Source organism: Mustela nigripes, chromosome 6, assembly GCF_022355385.1.
Source record: "Mustela nigripes isolate SB6536 chromosome 6, MUSNIG.SB6536, whole genome shotgun sequence".
In the NCBI taxonomy this organism is placed as follows: Eukaryota; Metazoa; Chordata; class Mammalia; order Carnivora; family Mustelidae; genus Mustela; species Mustela nigripes.
Window position 1 is genome coordinate 124,832,963 of NC_081562.1, and position 16,643 is coordinate 124,849,605.

General features: G+C 36.0%; 1 protein-coding gene across 1 annotated transcript in view; it reads right to left on the minus strand.

Moving 5' to 3' along the window:
* The window catches only part of GPR158 (G protein-coupled receptor 158), a 421,455-nt gene that overhangs the window by 184,975 nt on the left and 219,837 nt on the right, over positions 1-16,643 (minus strand). Inside the window, exon 4 of the mRNA XM_059404156.1 lies at positions 6,016-6,212. Within this exon, the coding sequence (XP_059260139.1) occupies positions 6,016-6,212 (197 nt within the window). The remainder of the gene's footprint in view (positions 1-6,015; positions 6,213-16,643) is intronic.

Here is a 16,643-nt window from a genome sequence, read left to right on the forward strand (position 1 = left end):
AAGACTGCTTATCCCTGAGGCTTTATGATACAGAGGGGGCTACAATCTTTCACCTCTAGGGCTGCAAAAGGAAATAGTCAACAAAACTAAAAAAAACAACCTGCAGACTGGGAGAAGATATTTGCAAATGACATATCAAATAAATGGCTAACATCTAAGATCTACAGAGAACTTATCAAACTCAATATCCAAAAAACAAATAATCCAGTCAAAAAATGGGAAGAAGACATGAACAGACATTTCTTCAAGGAAGACATACAAATGTCCAAAAGACACCTGAAAAAATGTTCAGAATCATTAGCCATCACGGAAATTCAAATCAAAACCACAATGAGATACCACCTCACTCCAGACAGAATTGGAAACACTAACAAGTCAGGAAACAACTTATGTTGGCAAGGATGTAGAGAAAGGCGAAATCTTTACACTGTTGCTGGGAATGCAAGCTAGTACAACCACTCTGGAAAACAGTATGGAGGTTCCTCAAGAAGTTAAGAATAGAGCTACCCTACGACCCAGCAATTGTACTACTAGGTATTTACCCCAAAGGTACAAATGCAGTGATATGAAGGGGCACATGCACCCCAAATTTGTAGAAGCAATGTCCATAACAGACAAACGATGGAAAGAGCCAAGATGTCCACTGACAGGTGAACAGATAAAGAAGATCTCTCACACACACACACACACACACACACACACACACACACACTGGAATATTACCCAGCTATCAGAAAGGATGAATACTTACCATTTACATCAACATGGATGAAACTGGAAGGTATTATGCTGACTGAAATAAGTCAATCAGAGAAAGACAGTTATCACATGGTTTCAATCATGTGTGGAATATAAGAAACAGTGAAGAGGATCAAAAAGGAAGGGAGGGAAAACTGAACGGGAAGGAAGCAGAGAGGGAGACAAACTGCGAGAGACTCTTTACTATGGGAAACAAACTGAGGGCTGCTGGAGGAGAGGTGGGGTGGGGGAATGAGGTAACTGGGTGATGGGTATTAAGGATGGCATGTGATGTGACGAGCACTGGGTGTCAGATGCAACTGACGAATTACTGATCTCTACTTTTGGAAACTAATAATGTGTTGGCTAACTGAGTTTAAATTAAAAAAACAAAATAAAATTATTAAATAAAAAAGGAATACTCTCCCTTGTTCTTCAAATTATATTGGGTATCACAATGCCTAGCAATGGCAGATCCTCAATAAATAATTATTGAATTAAAAAACTAAAAAGATCTTTTTTTCCACTTGAGACAACCAAGCGAAACTACCCTGCTTATAGTTTAGCATTCCTTCCATTCTTTCATGATGAAAATGTAGCCAAAATAAAAGAATCTGTACCATTGGTGTTTTGCTCATTTCAGCTATCTGGACAACCTATTAAGGTTAGTACAAGCTGACTGTTTGCGATTATAAAGAAAATTTAAATGAATTTATTGCCTAGAATTCCATTGCCTGGAATCCCACTGGCTATATTTTTCAATACCTTATCTTTTAAGCTATTTTGAATATCATACTTGGGGCTCCTGGGTGGCTCAGATGGTTGAGCGTCTGCCTTCACCTCAGGTCATGATCTCAGGGTCCTGGGATATGGAGACCCACGTCAGGGTCCCTGGTTGGCTCAACTGTGGGTCTGCTTCTCCCTCTCCCTCTGCCTCCCCTGACTTGTGTGTTCTCTCTGTCTCTCTCTCAATGAATAAATTAAAGAATCTTTTAAAAATGTCATACTTAACCCCTAACAAGAAGCAAACGGCTTCTTTCACAAACCGTTTCACAAACGGCTAATTTCACAAAGTGGTCTAAAATAATATAATAATAAAAGACAAATGTCTAGTAAGGTATTTTATATGAATTATTGCATTATACCTTCAAAAGAATCCTGTCAGGTAAGTAATAAACTCCTTTAAAAATTTTGTAATAGCTTTATTGAGTTATAATTAATATACCTTTTATCCTTGTAAAGTGTACAAGCCAGTGGTTTTTAGTATACTGACAGACTTGTGAAATGTATTACCATAACCTAAGTTTAGAAAATTTTCATCCCCTGCAAAAGAAACCTTGAACCTATTCGCAGTCACACCCCATTCTTCCCTCCTTGCATCTTTTGATAACCACTAATCTACTTGGCTCTATTGATTTGCCTATTCTGGGCATTTCATATAAAGGTAAACTTCATATAAATGATCTTTCATGAATATTTTCTTTCATTTAACATGTTTTTAAGAGTCAACCATGTTGTAGCATGTGTCAGTACTTATTCCTTTTTATTGACAAAAAGATATTCCATTTAATGGATATACCACATTTTATTTATCCATTCATCAACTGATGAAAAGTTGGGTTGTTTCCATTTTTTGGCTATTATAAATAATCTTCTATGAACATCTGTGTGAACATTTTTATGTAGGTAAATATTTTCTTCTTTTTTATTAGTTTCAGGTGTACAATATAATGATTTGACAGTTCTATACATTTCTCAGTGCACATGAAGGTAAGTATACTCTTAATCTACTTTATTCTACCAACCTCTCTCCCCCCAGCAATCATGAGTTTATTGTCTGCATTTAAGAGGCAGTTTTATGTTTTTCTCTTTTTCTTTCTTTTTTCATTTGTTTTGTTCCTTAAATTCAACATAGGAGTGAAATACATTTGTCTTTCTCTGACTTAGCATTATACCCTCTAGATCCATCCTCATTGTAAGAAATGGCAATATCTCATCTTTTTTTATGGGTAATATTCTGCTATACACACCCATTGCATCTTTATCCATTCATCATCTATTGATGGACGCTGTGTTGTTTCCATATCTTGATTGTTGTAAGTAATATTGCAATAAACATGGGATGCATATACTTTTTCGAATAAGTGTTTTCATTTTGGGGGGTTTAATACTCAGTAGTGACTCTACTAGGTCAGCTGATAATTCTATTTTTAACTTTTTGAGGAACCTGCAGATTTTCCACAGCGGCTGCACCAGTTTGCGTTCCCACCAACAGTGCACAAGGGTTCTTTTTTCTCCACATCCTTGCCACCACTTATTATTTCCTATGTTTTTTATTTTAGCCATTGTGGACATATGTTTCCAATTCTTCTGGGCATATACCTAGAAGTGGAATTACTGGGTCACAATATAAGTCTATTTTTTAATTTCTTGAAGGACTGCTAAACTATCTTCCAAAGTGGCTGCAATTAGAGTTCCAATTTCTCCACATCCTCAACAATGCTAGTTACTGTCTTTTTATTTTTAGCTATGCTATTGTGTGCTGGGGGCTTGTTTGAATTTTCCCAATAACTTTGCTCGCTTCGGCAGCACATATACTGAATTTTCCCAATAGCTAATGTTCTTGAGCTTTTTTTTTCGTATGCATATTGGCCATTTGTATATCTTCTTTGGAGAAATATCTATTCAGATCCCTTGCCCATTTTTAATCTTTTTATTCTTTATATGTTCTAGGTTCTAGTATGATTTACAAATATTTCCTGCTAGTCTATGGGTTGTCTTTTTAACTTTTTTGATGATGTCCTTTGATCCACAAAAGTTTTTAATTTTAATGAAGTTCAATTTGTTTATTTTTTTCCTTTTGTCATTTACGCTTTTCATGCTGTAACTAAGAAACATCGCCTAACCCAAGATCATGAAGATGTATGCCTATGTTTTCTTCTAAAAATATGTTTCATAGTTTTGAGCCTAATACTTAGGTGTATAACCCATTTTTAACTTATTTTTGCATGTGGTGTGTTAAGCCCCATTTTACAGAGGAAAAAGCTAGTCAAAGTAAAGCTAAGCAATTTTCCCGAAGTGTAATAGCATTCGCGGGCTAAGACAGGATTCGAGTCTAAACAGTCTGACTCTAGTGTCTGCACACTTACCCACAATATTATGCTACTTCTATGTTAGAACTAAAGTTTTCCTCTTTGGTCAAAATAGATGTAAACTTATAGATTAAGGTTTTCATTCTTTTAATTACTGGTGGGCGGGCAATTCAATGGGAAACTCATAAGACATCAGTAGTACTTCAAATGGGATCATCAGTTTTCTGCTTTATGCAAAGAAATGCTGTAAAGACATAAAAACTTTAAAAAGCAAAGCCAATGTCTACCTGCTATAAACATGCAATTTCCACAATGGAAATGGTTTACTGCTTTGATAATTAATCATTCTTTTTGGTAGTTGAAATCAGAAGAGAAAAGTTCACCAAGTGTTTCCTTTCATCAATATACTAGGATCCATGTTCACTGACTTTATTATCTATATTATTTTCTAAAAATAAACCCCTCTATGTTATGTCACATTCTGTGAAAACTGAATCTTCAAAAGGCGGCCATCTTAAAACTCAATAAAGTCTAATTTATCTATTCCAGCTAGTTTGTATCCACAGAAATTTCACCAAATGATATGTAAAGATACCAATTCTCATGAAAGCCCTATAAAGTAGTATTTCATATGAAGGTCCAGAGAAATTTGAAAAGTTAATAATTTTGGGAATGTTAAATAACATCAACAAAGATTAAGACTTTGTTTGGTCTAGCAAGAACTATCTCAGTTTTCTTAATATCCAATGTAATATTCTACCCATCATGTATCATTAACTTCATTTAGCACAGCAATCATTAATGATTATAATCAAGTAAAATTCTTTTATCCCCTGTGTGAATGAATGGCATTATATAGAGTGATTTCACAACAGTTTATTAAATAGAACTTTCAATTCTATCTGCTCTGCCAGTGACAGGTTTTTTTTTTTTTTTTTTTTAACTAATTAATTTTATCTAGGTAATGGTGGTTGGATATTTCTCCATTCTACTTGCCTGCTACTTTATTATATATACAATTTAACGCATATTTTGTTTCAAAAGAATGACAAGTATTGGTTAAATCAAGAGCAATTTGCCTGTCTGCATTTTCTTGCTGACTTAAAGCTTGATTTTGTGTTGTATGCTTCCGTTAATGAAACTACCTATTTAAAATTACTATTAAAGTCTGTAACATTAACATAATGGATACATTCTCTTACAATCTCAAGAGAGGGGATTTTTAAAATGTTAACTGGAGGCCTTATAATAGACGCCATTCAGAGAATTGTTTTATTTTTTAAATTTCTAAAGGGAACACTTCATGATTCTGATGAGCTCTGTTATCTAAACCAATCTGTACAACTTTGCTAACATGAAGGGGTCATTTGAATTCAGAAAAGGTGGAAACTTTAGGCTTCCTATTTTTTTCCCCAATGGCACAAATAAGTTTCTGAAAGCAAGAGAACCACAAATTCTGACAACAACACTGGCAACATATAATTAATTGGGTGATCAAGTGAAGACAACTCCCCAGAAAGCTTTGCCCTGAATACTTTACCATTTCATCCACCCCTGACTGAGAAGCATACAAATATCTATACTACCGTTTGATTTCTCAGAATAGGACCAAAGGACAGGCTCTCTCAAAAGCCATATAAGCTCTTTGTAGGATCACTGTTATCCTGGGACACTAAAATAAGACCAAATATAAGCTGATAAGTAAATTTATTCTTCAACCTCTCATTATACTTTGAATATACTTGCTCAAAAAAGTCAAGTCCATTTGCCAACTTCAAATATGGCTAAGATAAATAAAAATGAAATATAATAAATATCAAAAAGCTTTCTAAATATGAAAAAAATTAACAATACTTTGGTTACTGGCAGAATAAGTTCTTCTAGAAGGCAAAGAGATATAAAAGAGAGTTCTTTAAGGCAGTAAAATACTCAAACTTCAGGCTAAATAGGGGGAAACATTCTGTAGAAGAAAATGTTATAATAAGATTCTATATTTTTAATTCCTATTTCTCCTGGGAAGACAGAGTTAAAGAATATAATGTGCATACTCTAGTCTGATTATATTATAGGAAGACTTTTGCTAAATAGAGAAGCAAGTGGAACATGGAAAAACGCTAGTTGCTCGAGAAAAGAAGAGGTCACTTCATAATAAAAGGAAGCTCATAACCAGGGTACCTGGGTTTACCTTTGCTTTGCGAAAGTGGTAGACCACCAGCATGCTAACGAAGTCGAGCAGCATACACAGGGCTTGGAAGGAGATGATAGCAAGTCGCAAATACTTATCCTCCTGGACAAAGCAGGGGCTGTCATCAGCACAGTAGGGGCAGCCCTCCCTGCAGGGTAGGCAGACATGGGCTTCTTCTGACACATCTTTTGCACTTCCTGAAAGTTCCAAATAAAACCACAGTGTCATTGCACCTCTGAGATAGGTGAGTACACAAAACACATCCTCACCTCTTTGTTCCTTATCCCTCTTTCTAAAGACCTTTTATCAACCTTCTTGCTGGGGGAGAGTTACTTTGTTTTTAGACTTAAATAAAATTCTTTTTATCCTTTCAATTAAAAAAAAATTGACTCAAGGTAATTGAAAAACATTAGCAAAAATGGAAATAAAACTCCTTAAAGGCAAAGAACAGTTTTCCAATTCTGTCATATCATTATCTATCAATCCCCAAATGATATTTCCTATGGCAGAAATCATATTCATAAATATGTGTTAAAGAATTAACCAGAAGGAAGGATAAGAAAGTCATCTCTTTTCTGTACCAAGTAATACACAACACTTTTGGAACGTCTTGACCTAGATGGCACAGAATCCAAAATGAGGCTTTGATTGCTCCTTAATTCAGCGGGGAGCTCATCTACTAAGTTCATTAGGTCTAAATTGGATAAAATGGTACTTAACTGGCAGTTGTTCAGTGTGTAATTGCCTAATGATGGTGCATCCTTTACCCAGAGTATAAGCCATACTTACAGGCTATCATGTAATTTCCCACTTTGCCTACTCATAAGACATTTCCTCACTACTAACTAACTGCTGCTACTGATCAGCCCTTTACTTTAAGATTCTTCCGTCTCAGTTGTCAAACTTAACTTAGCTCTGAAGCTCAATAGGAAAAAGATTTTCTTTGAGTTTAACACTGGGAAATATCCAATTAAAAACATATACTAAAAACAAAAAAACAAAGAAAAAACTTTTTCCAACTCTGAACTCAATATGAAAGACATTAGTGAATATATACCTGAATTAGTATGTAACACAACTACCCTGTTCAGTATGTAATACAACCTTGACTGATTGAGGAATCTGGGAATGAGGTTGCTCTGGTTAACAGCATTTTAATAACACAAAGTTTAACAGAAAGTCTTTATCACTTTCAATTCTTGTTGACGGTTCATAATCTAACTGTATTTGTCTGCTCTTCTTCCTTAATAAATATAAGAACAAAAGCATAATTGAATATTTCTTTGATGGTTCAGGATATTGTGCTGTTTAAAAGTCACTATTCATTACACAGTGAAAAGTGCACAAGTTTTAGTATCCAGTAGATATGGTTCCCATTCCAGATAGCTCTGAGATACTAAGCAACTCAGTTGACTACTTTGGGTCTTAGTTTATTTATGTATGAAGTATGAATTGTTGTGGGTATCGAGTTAACATGTATAAATCAGAGTGCCTGGTTTTCTCTTCTCCAAATACTGAAGATGCAAACAGGGAGTTGAAATCCACCAGTGCCTTAAAGAAAAGTAGTACTGTTCAAAAACAAGACAGAAGAAAGAGCCGAGGCAAGGAGGAAGTGAGTGGGAATGATAAACTCCATTTTAGAGAAGATAACTTCGAGATCCAACCTACTGTCCAGCAGTAATATACAATGAGAAATGAGCAATAATAGAAGACTGGGGTTTGGGAGATGGGTCAGTCAGAGAAAGAACCTACAGAGAGCTCAGGGAATGGTGAAGACAATGATTAGGGAATACAAAGAGTAAGAAGCTAAACAGGTAGGAATTTTTACAATGTCATAATAGAAAACAGATTTACTGGGACATGCTGACATGTGATCAAAGATGATGACTGAGGAAAGGCTATGAGGTTATGATGATTGTTTTATCTGTCACCGACTGTTAAGACAGTGGTTTCCAAGGAGTGACAGATATTGTAACTAGTTTGTCAGGGCTTAGGGAATAAATATGAGATAAAATAGAGTATTATTTCAATAAATCTTGCATTGAATGAAACTAATAATGCAGTATATATTAATTAACTGAATTTAAATAAAATTAATTTTTAAAAAGATTTTTAAAATAGATTTTTATAAAGGGAAGGAATCAGTTGAAAACTATTTTTCCAATATAGACAAAAGACAATGTGGCAGCCAATCTTGTAAAGTCTTATACTTTTCAACAACTCAGCTTGAGAATGAGGAGGGCCAGTTTTAAGAATGAAGACATGAAATATTAAAGTGGCAACAGTACCCAAGATGACTCGTTGGGATCACTTGGCAGAAAAAGAATCCGTTTAGTGTAAGATGGTATGATTTACTGGAACACCTCTCCAAAATGGCTTTTTTTCCCTTATTTTCTACAATTATCAGCATAGAAGCAAATGAGGAGGATATAGCAGTCGAGGATAGAGAGTAAAGGACTGTGACAGTGGCATTACATCACAGGGAGGGAGGAAAAGCCAGTTCAAGGCTGTAATGGGGCTGCAGCCCTCACTCCTTCAGAGTAGCCAGGGTTCAATCCTCCAGAGACCTCCTGAGCCTGAGTTAGTTTGAGGAACTAAAGAGGAAAACATTTCTTCACCATCAACCTTATTCATTGATCAAAGGTAGCCTCCAGGGTCATTCACTCCTATACACTTTTTGGTTAGGCACTTGTGTACTTGGAACTGATTCCTGCATCTTGTGCCATGACTCTAGCAGTGCCCCACAGCAGAAAAGAAATTTAAAAGTGAGGTATGAGGTTCTAATCTGAGGCAAAGCATAATACACCTGTGTTTATGCAAAGTTTTCAGGCAATAGAACAATGACTGGATAAGACATAAGGCCAAGTGGCATAGAAGGGATTAAAAACAAGTATCTGATATGGACAAAAACTGGCATATACACCAAGAGCTACAAAGTATGAAAGTCTGGGATACTAAGAAAGCAGTAACTGAATTAACCAAGTAGTAATTAGATAATCCTGTGAGTGAAGTGAGAAGGGGTCACTGCCCTGAATAAGATAAAGTTGGGAAGAATTCAGATGCACTAATGTTGGTGACAAAAATGTCAAGAGGTCCATGAACAAATTTGGAAGACAGAGGTCAGGATTTCCCTTTCTGGCCAAAACGGAAGAATATGGGTTGAATTTACCTTCCTATCAGAAAAAATGAAAAGAAAAAACAAAACATTAAAGTTATGGTTTTACAGACTGGACATCTGGTAAGAAAGGACAGTAATTCCTAACAAGTGCAAACAATCCTCAATATACCAAGCTACTATAAACAGAGTCACAACAAAAGTTAAGTTAGTAAAGAAAAAGTATCTATGGAAAGTCTTTGTTTTGTGAAATAGTCCTTCTTAAGCCAATCTTTGCTTTCTTGCTTCAGCTAAATAGGCAGATATATTCTCATTGGTTTAAGAAGCTCCTAGTTGCCTATAAGCCTAGCAGTACATAGTATTTACTTTCAATACAAATTAAACTTAAAACTTCACTCATACCTGATGGCATAATTCTCTTAGACAGTATGAGCTATTTAGTATTTTGAATCACTCATGCCTGAGAAGTACAATTGAACAACACGGGTTTGAAACACATGGTCCACTTATACATGGATTTTTTTTTCAATAAATATACTGATAAATTTTGGGAGAATTTTGACAACTTGGAAAAACTAGCAGATAAACTGCGTAGCCTAGAAATATTGAAAAACCAAAAGAAAAATTTGGATATGTCATAAATGCCTAAAACATATATAGCTACCATTCTATTTTAATTTTTATTATCATAAAACATATACAAATCTATTGTAAAAACTTAAAATTTACCAAAATGTATACATACTTACAGACCACACATGGAACCATTCTATAGTTGAGAGAAATGTAAACAAGTGCATAGATGTAGTATTAAATCATAACTGCTTCAAATTAAATGTAGTAATACTGTACTACTCCAGTAATTGTGTAGCCATCTCCTGTTGCTACTGTGGGGAGCTTGAGCATTGCCAGTATTTGCCTGAAGCCCATCTGATGCTAATCATCTCTGCAGGAGCATTTTGTCATTCTAGTAAATTTTGTACTCATAAAAAGTGGTCATTCAGGATTCTCATGTATTTATGTGTGTGTGTTTAGGACAATTCTGTAAACCTTGAATAACACCATGGGACCCATAGAGAGTACCACTAGTGATGCTGGAAGGGCTTCCAAGAAGCAGAGAAAAGTCATGACATCACAAGAAAGAGGGAAATTGATATGTACTAGATATGTACTTGAGATTGATATGTACTAGAGATTGAGGTCTGCAGCTGCAGTTGCCTGCCATTTCAACATAAAAGAATCCAGTGTAAGGACCATTGTAAAAAAAGAAAAGAAAAGAAAATATTTTTATCTCATATTGAAAATGCAGCTTTTATGTGGGTACAGTATTGCTAAAAGGAAAGCATACCTATGGACTCTAATATTATTTGGAAAAAAGTGAAGTCATTATATGAAAACTTAAAGATAAAGGAAGGTGAAGGATCTAAATGCTGGAGAATTTAATGTCAGCAAAGGATGGTTTGATAATTTTAGAAAGACATTTGGCTTAAAAAATGTCAAGATAACAGGAGAAGCAGTGTTTGCCAACCAAGAGGCAGCAGATGAGTTCTTGGATGCCTTTAAGAAAACCATTTTCTGGGTTGGTTCCATCAATGCTGTGTTCTTAAAGTCAGGAAGTACTTCTCCAGTAAGGTACTGCCTATTAAAGTTCTTTTGATATCAGACAATGCCCCTGGCCAGCCAGGACCCCATGAATTCAACACTGAAGGCAGGGGAAAAGTTAAGCTTGCCCCTAAACAAGATATCTCTAATTCAGCCTCTAGATCAGGATGTCATAAGGACCTTTGAGGCTCGTTACATGGTGTTCTATGAAAATGACTGTCATGGCTGTGAAAGAAAACCACAATGGAATATTACTCAGCCATGAGATAGGATGAATACTTACCATTTACATCAACATGGATGAAACTGGAGGGTATTATGCTGAATGAAATAGGTCAGAGAAAGATAATTATCCTACGGTTTCACTCATAATGTGGAATAAAAGTAATAGTACAGAGGATCGTAAGAGAAGGGAGGGAAAACCAAATAGGAAGAAATCAGAGAGGGAGACAAATCATGAGAGACTCTTAACCATAAGAAACAAACTGAAAGTTGGTGGAGGGGAGGTGGGGGGTTGGGGTAATTGGGTGATGGGCATTAAGAAGGGCATGTGATGTGAGGAACACTGGGTGTTATATCCAACTGATGAATTATGAACTCTACATCTGAAACTAATAATGTACTACTGTATGTTGGCCAATTTAATTTAAATTTTAAAAAGAGAGAGAACCACAATAGAGAAAGCATCATAAAAGTCTAGAAGGATTACACCACCGAGGATGACATCATTATAACAGAAAAGGCCATAAAAGCCAAGGCCAAAACTAAATTCCTACTGGAAAAACCTGTGACAAATGTTGTGCATAACTTCACAGGATTTACAACAGAGCCATGCAAAAAAGGCAGGGGGTGAGGGTAAAGGGTGATATGGATGTTGGAGAAATGTAAGAGTTAATAGATACCACAGCGTAGGGATTGACAGAAGACTATTTGATGGAGATGAATGCTTCCAAACCAATGCCAGATGATGAGGAGGAAGAGGTAGAAGAAGTAGTATCAGAAAACAAACTGACATTAGATAATCTGGCAGAAGGGTTCTGGTTATTCAAGACTGCTTTAACTTCTTTAACAGCATGGACCATTCTATGATACAGGCACTAAAACTAAAGCAAACAATGGTGGAAGGATGGGTACCATATAGAAACAGTTTTAGAGAAATGAAAAAATAAATGTATTTCCATAAAGTTACAGCAAGTGTGCCTCATTCTCCTGCCTCCTCTTCCACCTATACCACCCCTGAGACAGTCAAACCATCCCCTCTTCCTCTTCTTCCTCCTCCTCCTCCTCTCCTCCTCCTCCTCCTCCACAACCTACTCAACAAGAAAGCAATGAGGTAAAGACTTCCATGATGATCTACTTCCATTTAATGAATAGTAAATAATAATCATGTCAAACAGTTAATAAACTTACTTGTTGTGCATGTACACCACTTCATGTGAAAATCTAATAGCTGTCAAGCAAGAATTGTAGGAGACATTTCTGCATCATCATCACCAACCCTGCTTAAGCATTCATTGTGTAGAACATCATGTACAAGACGCATATGGAAGTGGATAAGCTATCTTTCCAAAGATATGCAGTAAGTGATATTTAATATAAAATTAATATTTTGTTAGTTTGCTTACAGTTTTATAACTTGGCTTTTGAAGAATTATGTTACCATATCCTAGCCCTCTCTTTCTCTTATAATGGGAGAAACTGTGCTTAGCCTGGCAGCACAGGTAAGTGTTTTTCTCTAAAAATGTAACAATGTTTCCAATACTATATTAAGAAGATGATTATAATACTTCATGTCTTGGGGCGCCTGGGTGGCTCAGTGGGTTAAAGCCTCTGCCTTCGGCTCAGGTCATGATCCCAGGATCCTTGGATCGAGTCCCACATCGGGCTCTCAGCTCAGCAGGGAGCCTGCTTCCTCCTCTCTCTCTGCCTGACTCTGCCTACTTGTGATCTCTGTCAAATAAATAAATAAAATCTTAAAAAAAAAATACTGCATGTCTTGAAATTTTTTTCTTTAGGATTTATTTATTTTAGCAAGAGAGAGAGCACAAGCAGGAGCGGCAAAGGGAGAGAGAATGTCCATTAGACTCTGCACTGAACATGGAAACGCCACTGGGCTCGATCCCACAATCCTGAGATCATGACTTAAGCTGAAATCAAGAGTAGGATGCCTAACTGTACCACCCAGGTGCCTCTGTATGCCATAAAATATGCTATATTCCTTAGCAAATAGGGTAGGCCTTCATGAAGTAACTGTGTTGATTACACTAGGTTACTATAAAGCAATCATATTGCTGCTTCTTTATCAATGCATGAATTGTAATATCTATAACTAAATATAAATTTCTTTTTCACATTATCTTTTCATTTTTGATGTCTACTGTTAGTAATACATATAGCATCTACAGTGTCTTGTTACATAAAAGATAATACTGATGTAGGTATTGATACATGATTCATCTTGAAAAAAGATAACATAAACTTATGATACTGATAAGTGCAATGCAATAAATGTATTTTCTCTACCTTATGATTTTCTTAATAATGTTTTTTCTCTAGCTTTCTTTATTGTAATAATAACTCATAGTACATAATATATATACAAAATATGTGTTAATCAACTCTAAAGTATTGGTAGGACTTATAGGCAACAGTAGGCTATTAGTAGTGAAGTTTTGGGGAAGTGAGGAATTATACATGGATTTTTCACTTTGCAGGGGATTGGCACTCCAAACCCCCATGTTGTTCCAAGGGTCAAATGCATTGCAGAATGTTAAGTGCTTTGTATATCTGAACTTGTTAACTTTTGTAACATGACCATAGCAAGCAGTTACAGTCACATTCTAACTACATTTCCAAGTCCTCCAGCTTTGTTAACTTTTCCATTGTTTTTTTGTTTTGTTTTGTTTTTCTTTTTTTAAGATTTTATTTATTTGACAGACAGAGATTGCAAGTAGGCAGAGAGGCAGGCAGAGAGAGGGGGAAGCAGGCTCCCTGCTGAGCAGAGAGCCCAATGCGGGGCTCGATCCCAGGACCCTGGGATCATAACCTGAGACGAAGGCAGAGGCTTTAACCCACTGAGCCACCCAGGTGCCCAACTTTTTCATTGTTTTTAACCAATTTTAATTTGAGAGTTTCTTTTGGCTTAGGACCAAAGCTATGGTCTACCTTTAGTAAGTGCTCAACATCTAAGCTTATCCCTGATTTTTTTTCATGACAAATATTTTACTTTTGCCCAATTTCCTCATTAATTGTTAATTGTTATTCTGTTGTCAAGTATATATTTCTGTATGGTACTCCCAATCAGTTTTGGAAGGAGGTTGAAGACAAAAAGCATTGATAAAATAATACTTCAAGTTTTACAGAATTTGATAGAAACAAATTATTATTCAATTCAGCAACTATTTTCTGAGTGTTAAATTATGTGTCAGGAACTATTTAACTGGAATTAATTAGTGAACAAAACAAAGATCTCTGTGCCTGTGGAATATGTGTTCTATTGAGGAAAACGGACACAACCAATCAACGTAATAGGTAAATAACATGTTATGGAAACTGAGAAGTGCCAAGAGGAAAAATTAGTAGAGCAAAGTCAGGGGAATCAGATCTACTGGAGGTAGGAGCTGCAATTTTAAGTAAGTGGCTAATGTAGATCTCATTCTAAAGGTGATATCGGAGCAAAGATTTGAAGGAAATAAGAGTTATCCATTCTGTTGTGATTGAGGAGAATTCCAGACAGAGGAAATAGCTATTACAAAGATCCAGAAGTGGGAGCATATCAGGTGTATGTGAGGAAGAGCAAAGAGGCTGCTGTGGCTAGAGCAGATTGAGTGTGGGGCAGTATAGTGGAAGTTGAAGGCAGAGATGTAATAGGGCCAATCATAAAGGGCACTTGTGGGCCACTTACAGGGACTTGGATTCTACCCTCAGTAAGATAGAGCGCCATGAAGGATTTTGAGTAGGGAAGTTACATGGTATACCTTGTGTTGTTACAGGATTATTTTGGTATGCAGAATATACTGGAGTGGGTAAGGGTAAAAGTAGGGAAATTAGTGAGTGGTTTCCAGTAATCTACTTGAAACCTGTGGTGGCTGGAGCCACAGTACAACAGTAAAAACTTTAAATTCAGACAGAATTTTAAGATGGAGTCAAGAGGGTTTTTATGATGATTTGGTTATGGAATGAGGGAGAAAGAGTCAAGGATAATTCCTAACTGTTTGGCATTGACAAATGGATGGATGAAGTTACTATCAACCAAAATGGAGAAGAATGCATGTGGAAGTTTTTGGAGTAGGCCATAAATTCAAACTTGACATTTCAGTTTGAAGATGTCTACTGGAGACTAAAGTGATGATGTCAAGTCTGGAGTTTGGAAGAAAGGTCTGCATTGATGATAAAGACACAAAGTTCATGGGCACATAGACAGCATTTATAGCTCTGCTACTGGGGCAGATCATCAAAAGAATGAATGTAGACAGAGATGACTCCTAGAGTCCTTTAATGACCAACAAAATTCTTAGTCACACAAAACTTTCCCTGTCTCTGACTCAAATTTTAGAGGTTATTGCATTTATTTTTTTCCATAATCATAAATTCAAAAAGTTTTAAAACAACCAACTGCAGATAAACACTTTCTTTGGGTTTAAATATGACTTACTATTATCAAATAATTAAAGCTGCTGTTTTGGTTTGGGATCCCCAAAGGCAGAGCCTGAGAAAAGGACCTGAGTATACATAGGTGATTTGTAGGTGATCCCCCAAAAAACAGGAGTGAAAAATGAGCTACAAACAAGAAAGAAAGGAAAGGCAATAAAAAGTATTGAGCTGGATATCACCATGGAGAATGTGAACTAAATTTTCTGGGGAGGACCTAACAGCTGCATACAACACCCCTCAGATTTGTCTCTCCAGAGAGTGGAGGAACCTGGCACACTTACGCAGCAACCACCAATCCTGCTTGTTGATAACTGTTCCCAGGAGCCTTCAATTCCTCTGCACTCCTGCATAAGGCTGAGCAAGCTTATGGGATTTCAGAGAAAGCCCTGAGGCAAAAAAAGGGAAGAAATTCTGTGGACATTTAAAGTAAGAAACTGGCAGCATGTCCCATAACTATCATAATAGCTACAATATGAAGTGGGTCAAGAGTATGGGACACAGGGCACCAAAAAAAGCCAAAACCAAAACCAAAAACTATGATAGTTTCTAGATTCCAAAATCAGCTGTTTCTGGTGCTGTTCAGATGCAATACAATTTGAATGGTGCCACCTAGATCTGAGCAACATGCTTAGCCATAAGCTACACACAAAGAGATGAAGAAGCTTGGGGACCTTGCGGGACACACAGATAATTCTAATAATGCTATTAAATACTTCCCTATACATTCACAAAGCAATTTACTTTGCAGAAATCGTTTATTGTTGCCTCTGGTCTTTTTCTTTCCTCTGTAATACTATGTCTCCACCAATTTGTTAAAGATTATAGGGAATACAATTAATTACTCCTATTTTATTTAAAGAGCAGGACCCCCTCCAGCTTACTTTTTGTTATATAGATTGTAACTGAATTGCAGTAAGGTGAGATGCTCTAACAAACTGGGTTGGTCAAACTACCCAAATCAGATTTTCAAGACCTGGAGGCCCAAGAAGCTTAAGCTTAAAATCATCACCAAAATAACAACCTTACTTTCACATTAGCAAAAAAAAAAAAAAAAAAAATTAAATAAATAAAATAAAAGAAAGAAAGAAAAATAGTTTCTCTTCTCAGATTTTGCCATATTCAACAACTCAGATTGGTATTGTCATGGGCTCACATAAGACATTTTGCAACATTCTAAACATTTGGGTTTGAGATCAGTTATTTCTTCTATTTAAGACATAACTGAAGATTTTTTTTAAAAAAAGGAAAAAGAACAAAT